Source organism: Schistosoma haematobium, chromosome 4 (genome assembly GCF_000699445.3).
Source record: "Schistosoma haematobium chromosome 4, whole genome shotgun sequence".
Classification (NCBI taxonomy): domain Eukaryota; kingdom Metazoa; phylum Platyhelminthes; class Trematoda; order Strigeidida; family Schistosomatidae; genus Schistosoma; species Schistosoma haematobium.
The window spans coordinates 33,437,467-33,448,779 of NC_067199.1; the positions used below are offsets into that span (position 1 = coordinate 33,437,467).

General features: G+C 35.2%; 2 protein-coding genes across 2 annotated transcripts in view; one reads left to right on the plus strand and one right to left on the minus strand.

Annotated features, from left to right (window-relative positions):
* The window catches only part of PPFIA2_4 (Liprin-alpha-2), an 89,550-nt gene extending 84,804 nt beyond the window's left edge, over positions 1–4,746 (plus strand). Inside the window, exons 15-16 of the mRNA XM_051216240.1 lie at positions 1,759–4,618; positions 4,657–4,746. Of these exons, the coding sequence (XP_051066812.1) occupies positions 1,759–2,148 (390 nt within the window). The 3' untranslated portion in view covers positions 2,149–4,618; positions 4,657–4,746. The remainder of the gene's footprint in view (positions 1–1,758; positions 4,619–4,656) is intronic.
* A 200-nt stretch (positions 4,747–4,946) lies between these two features.
* Positions 4,947–9,849, minus strand: MS3_00007903 (uncharacterized protein). Its single transcript, XM_051216242.1, has 2 exons — positions 5,047–9,849; positions 4,947–5,001 (listed from the first exon to the last, which is right to left on the minus strand). Exon 1 carries the CDS (start codon positions 7,980–7,982, stop codon positions 7,434–7,436), a length of 549 nt encoding a protein of 182 aa, XP_051066813.1. The 5' UTR covers positions 7,983–9,849; the 3' UTR covers positions 4,947–5,001; positions 5,047–7,433.
* Positions 9,850–11,313: the final 1,464 nt, after the last annotated feature.

The following is an 11,313-nucleotide window of genomic DNA, read 5'->3' on the forward strand; positions in this document are numbered from 1 at the left end:
TGAACTGTAAAATTCTACGATCTTTACAAACTGTACATAATAATAATAATAGTTATGTGTTCGTTATTAACTGATTTTCAGTGGAAATTGTTATTAAGTGAATTTAAACGATATCGAGAGAGAAGATTTACCACTAAAAATCATGTAATATGTCACTACTCTACTTATAATACATCGGCTATCGCCTAGCCTCCCAAGCTCTAAGTACAGGCTTCGACTGGGAAGGATAACGTTTAGTTAATGCTGACAAAATCTTAACTCCTATTGGCCCAGAACGTATGGCATTGTTCTAACCTAGTCTTTAGTCCGATAATACAACACATCAGGCAGTGGTGCGATAGTTTATCTTATGTGAGTCAACTCATAAAATAATGCAGATTAATTACTTGATCATACATCAACATAAATATGAAATTACAATACAAGCATAACTGCCTCAGAAGTAGAAGAGAATAAAGGGGAAAGGAGAATGAATGATTAACCATAATTATGGAATAGTAAGACTTACAACAATAGTTAGTGGGTTCATTGGAAGCTTACAATAAAGACAATACGGAAACACAATGATACAGTTATCTGATGAATATGCAACAAAGGTACATATAATAACTAACTCGTAAATCAGTCCCATAAGGTACACTTTTTTCTGTAATTGCTCCGTTAAAATTATATTTCTGACAGTTCTGATGAGAGGAAGTGACCAATGGAGTTCAACCATGCAGTTACTCATCAATACAATCGGAAAATGATTGCGCAATACCGCAAATTGATTTAAGCTAAAAAGGGAAACCATTGGGTGCCGACTTGATGATCTAAAGGTTAGTCTCTCACTACTAACCCTATAGGTCCTAGATTCAAACCTTGATGGATGTTTACGTTCTGTAGCTCTCCGATGCTTCCTTGTCCCTCAATGGTATGCTAACTACGATAAATTCATGACGAATATCATTCTGCAGATTTAAATGATTTCCTCCAAAACATTTTATCTAAGTCGAGGATTATTTGTTAAATAAATTTACTAGTGTTTTAAATGTTCATGTGGTCGACATGCAATGTATTCTTCAATCGAGTTTTAGGTCATCACCAATTGCATGAGTAATTATGATAAATCCGTATAATGTATAATGAGTGAAATAGTAACATAATTGCTAATACAGTGGAGGGGTCGAACATGGGTTATGTGATAAACTGAATTATGGGCATTAAGTCAGAGATCATGCGTATGATGTGAATGTTAAATAACTTGTTTGGACGCATAGGGACAAAACAGTTACGAGAACGGAGTTAAAGCGAATATTTACATGTGGCATATTTGGTCATTTTATAATAAAGATCACTTTCAGATTATCGAATATGAGGTTCACTAAGGAAGGAAATTAGCATAAACTCACTTTTTAGGTGTATTATATATCAAGTTTCTAAAACATTCTTATTACAATTCTCTCTACTTTCTTAAGGATTTAGAGACTGACTATTTTTGACGAGTTATTTTTGATATGGTAGACAATTGAAATTGGTAGATTGATGTTAGGTTTTTGGTTCGTTTTGCCTAGATTGGCTGTGATGGAGCTGTTGATAATCTTGATCATACTTTTGTTTTTGCACTGGAAGGTGTTCACGAAAACGGGGAAGTAAATTCCATGAACATTGAGCAGTACAACTTGCTTTACTTAAGCAGTTGACTTCACAGATACAAAAACAAATACTTTGTATTTTTGTGATTCATTCTAAAGAATTGTATTTTTTCATTTACTTCAGATTACTAACGATTGTGATGGAGTAGAGCAAATTGAGGATAGAGCTACACCTACAAATATTTCTGAACGAAATCTCAAGGATGCAAAAAGAACTCCATTAGGACTATCCAATTCTAACTCAGATAAAAATGGTGGTGCCAAAACAACCGACATATTATCATCATCATCTGATCTCGGATTAGATTGTTCCATCACTATAAATAATACTCCTACTAGTACTAATGTCAGTAATGCAGTTCCTCATAGTAGTAATACTTCTGCTGGATCTCCCACTACAGTATCACAAAAGAAACGAGCTCCTCAGGTACTTTCTGTTAGTGTGAATACTACTAATACAACTTCTCTAACAAGTACTACAACTCCAGTAACAAATAAAACAACAACATCTTGAACAATCTTCATTATTATTTATTTATTTGACACGTTTTCTTTTTGTACTCATATTTACAATACAAGAAGAAGAATGTTCACTATTCAATGGTCAATCACAGTGAATTTCTTTCTTGAGCAATAACTGTTCAAATCCTATTACTATTATGATTATTATTACTATTTACAAAAAAAGTGGAAGTAAATCAGATAGACCTAATTTTCAGTTGAATAATATAATATAATGGTTAATAATAATTTTAATGTCATAATCAGTGGAAACTTTGAGTCAAATTAAATATGTAAAACAGAACTGTTATCTTCTTTCCTAATTCCTCTTACTCTCTCTCTCTATTACACTCAATCTTCGATCAGATATTTTATTGTCATTATTCCATCGGGTTACACTAATAGTAAATACTATCTCTTTTCTGAATTTACCCTTTCTTTTAAATGATAAAAAGATAACTAGTTATTCTTACTTAAATTATTATCTCATTTGATATTTTATGCCTTATGTGTTTTGTTTCTTTGTTTCCCTATTGTATACATGTTTTACCTTTTCTTTATTGTTCAATGTTCTTTCCCAGTTGTTGTTTTTTTGTTAAAACAATTTTGATCTCATGATTTATATGCGTTTAATGTTTTCTTTTTTGTGGTTAACTCGTACCTTTTAATTTCATCAGTTAACTTATATTAACATATACACATATATGTGTATCTTATCAAATCGATAATGTTGTTCAAATGTATTTGGAAAGGAGCTAATGAATGAACAAGGAGAGTATATATGTGGTTTCATTGCCTACCTTCATCTACACTAAATTTTCTCAATAATTTTTAGTTCTTTTTTATACAAAATCTACCTCTCTTCCTCCTCATCCTCCTATGTTCTACTTCTACACCATTCTACTTCATTTATTTCAATCAACACGTAATATGAGATCTAAACTTTAGCAGTGATGGTCTTTCAATTAGGTAAAATTCAGTTTTCATTTCATCTTGTCTACTCAATTTGTATATCATTATTGAGCTGATTTCGTGTCTCCATTATTAATGTTATTTGTTTACTTATCCTCTCCTTTTTATCCGATGTTCTAACAACATAAGTTTCAAATACAAAAGGTAAAAATGTAATGAAACTTTACATACTACTTATTACGTGGTATGCGCAGATGAAAGTAATATCGCACAACTAAACATTAATTATCTCATGATTTGCATGGATTTATTACAATTTTCTGTAATGCATTTTATCCTGTCTGTCATATATATCCGTGCAGTTTACATTTTTAGAAGTAACGTTACACTTTTCTATCATTGTATTGAAAAAGCCACATGATAAAGAATGATTCTTATCTTCTTTCTTCACCTCTTTTTTTGTCTATTTAACGATGAGTACCAAGATCAGATGATTATGGCAGTGCTAGTGATCATAATTTTTTTTTTTTTAAAAAAAGGAATATCTTGTTTTTATGGTTTCATACACATGTCATTTATTTATAGCTTGCTCACAATCACGCATATAGAAAGCACTAACTGACATACTGTTACATTATAAATACCCATAAAAGCATACATACATATATTTTATATTTTGTACATAAATTTAATTATTATGATTTACTGATAGGCTTGTTTCACTCATCCACTTTTTTATCCTATCTGTTTGTGTGTGTGTACGGTTATAGTTTGACTATTTACATTCTTAGCGCTGCTAATACTAATACTGTTATGATTACTACTGATAATAATTGTTACTACGATCATAATTATTGTTACTATTAGTAATATTATTATCATTACTACTATTGGTGGTGTTTATGCTGAAAACAATTAGACAACTGTTTGTACATTCGACCTGGTGACAAAAAGTATATATATAATGGTACAGAATAAATCTGATTTTTCATTTTCATCAGTGTGTTTAAAGGTAGGATAGAAACAATCTAAGAAACACAAACATGATCCGTGATTTGATTGGTTTCCTGCATGTATGTCCACTCAAATACGGTAGTGTTCCACTATAAAATAATTATATTTTGTACTTAATGATCGCCAGTACTTAGTAATAAATACTTAGTATTCGGTCGTTCGTTACTGTATGAGTAACCTTGAATTTATTTATATGATTATAGGCTGGAGTAAAATGACAAATAAACCATACACTTAGTCTTTTTTGAACATATAAAAAGTATATGTGTTTCATCCTAAAGTCAAGGTTAATATGATAATTAAGCAAGCCTGCTACTGTACTTTGGAAGTTTCGTTTATGATAATTAGTTATCGTATTTTGGGTATGTTTGTGACATCAAAATCTTGCTTGACAAATGTCCTGCAAATCTTAGATTACTTCATCCATAAACTTACAGAGAATTAATTTCTATTCGTAACTTGTAAAAAAACGGCTCGTTCCGAACAGGCTATGAGATCACCATAACATGCGAATGGTTGCTGTCTCAAAGAATTATGATTTTTAGTGTGACAATTTGGTAAGTCTCCTAATTGGACACTAGTTTCGGTTCTTAAGCTCTTCTAGTAACTCCCAGGTTAGATCTACGCGGCAATTTGAACACAAGAGAAAAGGCGCGAGACATGGAAGAAACGCTTTACTCCGAAGGTCCGTTTATGTACAGAAAACCTACGGTTTTTTATAGTATTTTAGATCGCCTTGGGTTTCTGGAAAATTCTGGAACGCTACTAAACAGTAGCATTATAGACAATCATCCAACAAGTTACTCGACATGTGACTTTTCACTTTCTAGATGTTTCTGGCAAAACCTCTAGTAAATGCTGATTGGATAAGATGCTCCTCAGCGTTTTCAGAACCTTTCTTGGCTTTTTTCGAGGAGTTTTCTGGATCTCCCCAACACAACTGGATCATAACCTTTCTTAAAGCTACAGTAGTGGAATGACTTACTCGACCAAAAGGCGTATATTTAGGAAGCTTCATGAATAAAAGATTTAAGAAAACCAGCTATTTGTCATTTTCCATCTAATGTTGGCTTGTCAAGGAGACATCGAAATCCAGAAGCACTTATCGCCAGTCCATGGTTTGATCTCCATAGGGATCAACATTGAGTATTGCTAATGACAGGATGAATCGTCCGTCAGGTTATCTACAAGTTTTAACTGATGTCCTGTTGTAAAGCTATAAATCTAGCAGTTTTCGCAACCATTTTTTCCGCTGACAAACTCGTGGCTAACGGACATCGGGTAATTGCGAAAGGAAATATTTTAGAAGCCGTTTCAAACAATACACTCATGGTAGTTCAGAGTCCAAAAAAAACTAACATTCTGGTCGAATCGGTGTGCCTGTGGCGGTGAATAGATAATCAAAATCAGTAGCTCTGTAAGTCTTCGACATTTGATGCTTATCGCATTAGATTACAGAAACTCTTTTACAATCAATTTCAACTTTAGTTAACTTTTGTCAAGTCCTCTTTTTACTTTATTTAACAGAAGGTTATTCGGACACTAACAATCCATTTATTTCTTTGTACTATTATGGTCACTGTTATATCTGTATAAACGTGTACGATTGATCACATTTGACAGCCTACGCACATATCTCTCTCGCTTAAATGAAACTTTCTCGTTCCCATGTATATATGTGCACTAATCCTAATAATAGACTTTGCCTCACCTTGTTTCGTCTTGATTCGATTTGACTGTAAGTTTTCCTCTGTACTCGCTCACTCACACATATTGGCCTCTCTGCTTCAAATCAACTCGCTGTGCTTGTAACTGTTATCTGTGCTATCCGCTAATAAACAGTAGTCAACGCTTCTTATTGCCTTCTGATTTCAAACACTATTGGGATTTATATAGTGATGAATAACAAGATGGTTGGTTGACGGAAGTAAGCTACTACGAGTTCTGCTGGACTTGTAGTAAACGAGAACACAAGTATGGACAACTGAGTGTAAAATCTGGGAACCATACAGCATATGCTTAATTTGCTAAATATCAGTCAATCATCTCAAACTTTATACTTCCTTCGTTTCCACACCAATCATTCTCTGTTGTCGTTCTCTTTTCTTCGATCTTCCTAACCTTCTACCCCCAAGCGTTTCACTTTCGATTGATGGTGTATACTACTTATGTCTCTCGACAGACTCGCCTGACTTAAGGCGCTCAGTCACGCATCCGCATCAGATCACGAGTGGGTACACCGTACTATGCATCTCCTACAACCCCTAGCCAGCTTAATAACTTCTCGATACATCGTTAGCCTACAAAATATAACTTCGAACCTCTTCGTTTCTGACTCTTTATTTGACTGAGTTGGCATACTTTGATCATAAAAAATGTTTCCGGTTAAGGCGTTCTCAAAACTCTGAATACTTGTGGCATCTTTATGCCATACATCTTCGGTCCGAAACGAGAGGCCAGAACAGATGGTGACCATATTGAGCACTTGACTGCGGTATTTGTACTAACTGAGGATTCCTGTGTTCTCGATCGAACACTAATTACGAATCCCAAATATAATACGCTCACTTGTACACATCTAGTTCAAACTGCCTTAGTGGATGCATTATTTTTAATTCGTATTAAATGTGCTATTAAGAACAGATGAATCCTCAGTTAGTAAAAATGCTGAGACCGGCACATCTTAATTGGGAATCAAAATTTGTGTAATCGATTATGCGTGTTCTCCTTTAGTCCATCATATGTTCGTCCGGCTGTGTATCGTGTATAAACTCTGTCTGATCTACAATGTACCTATTAGTATTAGGATTGACAACGGAAATAGGAACGGACTCATTTGGTTCCTGGAATTATATATGATCGACATTTTGGTTATCTGTAGTCAAATCATCAGTATCTGGAATTCGAAACGTAGATTTTCCAGCATTCTTCAACACGGTCCTCATGGCTGGTCGAAGATCATTTTCACGGTGATATGTAATCTCTGTGGACTCTGAACACCGCATAATCCTTTTAATAAATTTGTTATAATTTCTTTAGATGCAGAATGTTTAGTATTCCTATATTGCATTAGGAATGTATCGACTTCCCTTTATAGTTCATTAAATGTTGGAGCAGCAATTGAATTAGTAGCAGTTTTCAAGGTTCTTACGAAATTTTTCGCCTGATCATCAGAACAAGGTTACCTGGAAACAGTGAACAGATGTCCAGATCCTGTACCATTCAATCAAGAGGTGACTGTGTCTGAAGCAAAGTGAGAGCCATAATCAGGCACTTACATCATTTGTTTCCCCAAATTCTTTGATTGTAAAGTAAGGATTCGGTGAAGTTGAGAAAAAACTCCAGGTCACTTAGAAAGCGAATCAATGACAACTATTTGACAAGAAATGGACCACAATAGTCAGCATGAATTCTCTGCCAGGCCTCAGACGATACTGGCCATGGCGTCCACTTCGAAGGCTGATTTCTAAACTGATGACATCTCTCACAATTGTTTGCCGTACGACATATATCTGCATTTATCTCTGGCCACCAACATGTGAGCATTGCCAAGGACTTCATTTTCTCAACACCTAAATGTCCACTATGAAGATCTTCAAGGAAAGATTTTTGCAAAGAAGGAGGAATAACAACACGATCATTTACAGACAAAATACCATCAGGAGTAACGGATAACTCATCCCGGTTTGAAAAATAGATAGGAAATCTACGTTTCAGATTATCATTCCAACCTTGTCGTATAGCACTGAGTATACATCCAAAGTATCTAGGAGTTCCTCCAATGAGATCTGGGCGTCTCACTGGTAAAGGTTGCACTAACAAACACTGAAGTAATAACAGGTTAATCTTGTAATGGTAATCGAGAAATGTAGTCAACGTATTGAATTTGTTTGGCACTTCTGTGCCGAACCATATAGTCATAAGCACTCAAAGCAATACTCCATCGTTGAACCATAGCAGCCGAGGAACGTGCTAATGATTCTTCAGGATGACAAATGAACTTTAAAGCTTCACGATTAGTAAAAATAGTGAATTTCTTTCCGAATAAATATTTATGAAGTCTTTTAACAGCCCAAAACACAGCTAATGCTTCTCGCTGGGTTTGTGAATAACTTTGTATAGTAACATTAAGTTTGCGTGAAACATAGATGACTGGCCTACTATCGTGCTCTGAAATTGCACCAGTGCTCACAGGCGATGCATCAGTATTAAGCACAGGATGTACATTAGGGGAGTAAGTTCGAAGAACAGCATCACTTGGAAGAAGCTTTAGTAGATTTTGCAAGCATGAATCTTGTTCCACATCCCGTTTAAATCAATTAGATGTCAAGATTTGAAATAAAAAGCTGGCACGACTAGAAAAATTAGGAACAAAACAGGGATAATATTGAAGAGCACCTACTAAGTTCTGTAAGATGTTTTTGAGATGATGCATTTGTTAGTAGAGCTAGTCGCTTCATATTTAGTTGAAAAGCATCATCTTCAACTAGGTATTAAAAACAGTCAAACATAACACACACAATGAGCACTTATCTGGATTCACCGTAATATTCTTAAGAATATTTGAGAATTCTCAAATAAGTGACGCAATAAAAAAATAAGATTTTGATCATGAGCTGCTTTATCAGAACCAAGCATAATATGATCATATTGATAAACTTCAAAGCCTTTGAGATCATCGACTACTTAACTCATCACTGTGAAATATGGCTAGAGAAACACCTGAGCGAAACCGAAGTTGTATTTGCATTGACCTGAATGTGTTAATTATTGTCAATATGGATGAGAAATGATATGAGGGGATTTGAAAATGAGCATCTTTTAAGTCAACTTTCGAGAATACCATAGAGCCATGAAATCAGTTGAACATATATTCTACCACTGTCGTGCATATTTTCCTCGACAAGGAGGAGTTCAGCGTTAGTCCATAATCACCACATATTCTAGGGGTCTTGCCATCAGACTTCAAGGGAGTAACAATAGGACTACCACATGCTGCAAACTGGGGTGAAACTCTACTTTATGGACGACCTTTGAACGAATTTTTAAGTGACCTTGAGGACATTAGCCAATCAGAAGAGAGTTAGTATGAAGTGAAAATATATAATAAAAAAGTGATGAATTACAATGGATATTCTTCTTTTACATTATTTAAGAACTTGTTGAGGTTTGATATAGGTTCAGAAGTTTTGAAATCATAGTGCATGCGGTATAAGAACTCGTCCATATGACTCCATAATAATCGTCCTCTGGAGCCGTGGTAGGGTCTTAAAAAATACTTCAGCCTAGACCACATGCCCTCAATGTTGTTTGTATGGACCCCCCGTCGTTGGATCAAAGAAATGACGTTTGTGCACCACCACATGATGCACAAAACCAAGTCTCGAGAGGCATCTATACGCTTTCCAATCATCGGTATAGCCGCAGCTAATGTTACTGGAGACTTTATGATCCAATTTGCAACGATTATCATGGTTTGTCTTAGCCTTAGCCGTGACCGGGCAAAAAAAGTGCCAGTTCGAGCAGATTTTTTTCTACAACATATAGTACAACGAAATACAATGTCATCGCGACAGTCTGCACACCGTGCTGCGGTCATTTAATTGCCGCAGTCACAGACACAGGAACTTCTTAATAGTCCCATCTGCTGTAGTCTCTCAACGATCACCTATTCTCTAAAATCTGCTGTAAAACGATCGAATGTGAGCATCTCGCACTGAACTTAGCGCCGTGACCTTGAAATTCCCTAAACGCTTCTGATTGGCTCGTCCATAAATTAGAGTCCTACCCAAACTGGATCAGTATAACCACCCGTTTCGCTCACTAATTATTTAACGTCTTGTGCACTCTTTCTCGAAGACCCTGGAAAACTATTCTTTATTTAAGATACAGTGGATCATCCTATACTTGAGGTTGTATAAGCTGAATTTTCATCAATCCATTGCGTTTAGCATACGCTTCTACATAATCTTGAAGCAAAACGTCAGAATCTTTTTTTAGAAACTAATAAAGACAACTTCATTCCAAGCCCTTCTAAATTTTTGAAACCCAATATTGACGGCCCTGTTCCACTGATTAAAAACTCACAAGGCATGTATGAAGAATAATCATCTTGAATTAGCAATTTGCAGCCTCCTCGTACGATCAGTGTGTATCCAGTAATCCCCAATACTGATACTTTAGTGAGTCATACTAAAACGTTAGAATCTAACTGGTTTCTTTGGGAAAGGTAGATTCTTTAAAAGGTCATACGCTTCTTTACCAATGAACGACAGGAAATAAGCTGTTCATTTATCATCTTTAATATTTTTCTAGTCATCCACCAGATTTCAAACCGCTCCATGTAGTTTTCGAAGACAAAACCCGCTTGAATTAATGTCCAGCTGTTCAAAATTTGACGTTATCATGATGCCAGTATGAAAATTAGAAGTATCTGAATTGATTTGCTAACTAAGAATTCTCGAAATAGCTTAATTTAAGACAGGTAGAACTGGATGAGTACAAGCGAACGTATTATATTTGAAATTCCTAATAAGCGTTCGATTAAGAACAGAGGAGTCCTCAGTTAGTTCAAATGCCACAGTATGGATAACCCGTTTGAGTCAGATATACACATGTGTTGGTTCTCTATTTGGATTAGTTGTTCGATAAGTTGCTATTCATCGTCCTCTGATAGACCAACAGATAGATATCAAAGTTATCCTTAACATCAGCACGTGTGTCCAATGAAGCTACTTGTTGTGTTAGCTGTTCATGAATGAACTGAATTATGTGCTTTCTCTTTTTTGTAGGTCGTTCAAAATTAAATGATGAAACTTCACTTGGTAGAATAAGATGACCATTTTACTTTCAATTTGGGAAAAACATGAGGCCTTTGTTAGTCCTGGCAATGATTCAACTTTCTTTTCAAAGAGTCGAAGGATGGAGCCTCATACACATGCTAGGGTAATGAATTACACTCGATGATTCGACAGGAAAATCGATAGTCAGCTGAAACGTAATTTGTTCTTGGTTTGTGAACTTTATTGGAGTGTCCTCGTAAATCTTCTGTTTTGGAGGACAAGAAAAATGAGGGCACATGAGGTGCAAATTTATCACTAAGCCGTTCATCCTTGAAATCCTATGAAACCAAATATGAAAGACGAAATACTGCTGAATCAAAAAATAATATCGAGCAGTGAAGTAGAATGCTTCTAAATAAGTTTTATTTGTTCTACCTATGTTAGTTTAACTGATCTACTTTATTTGTTAG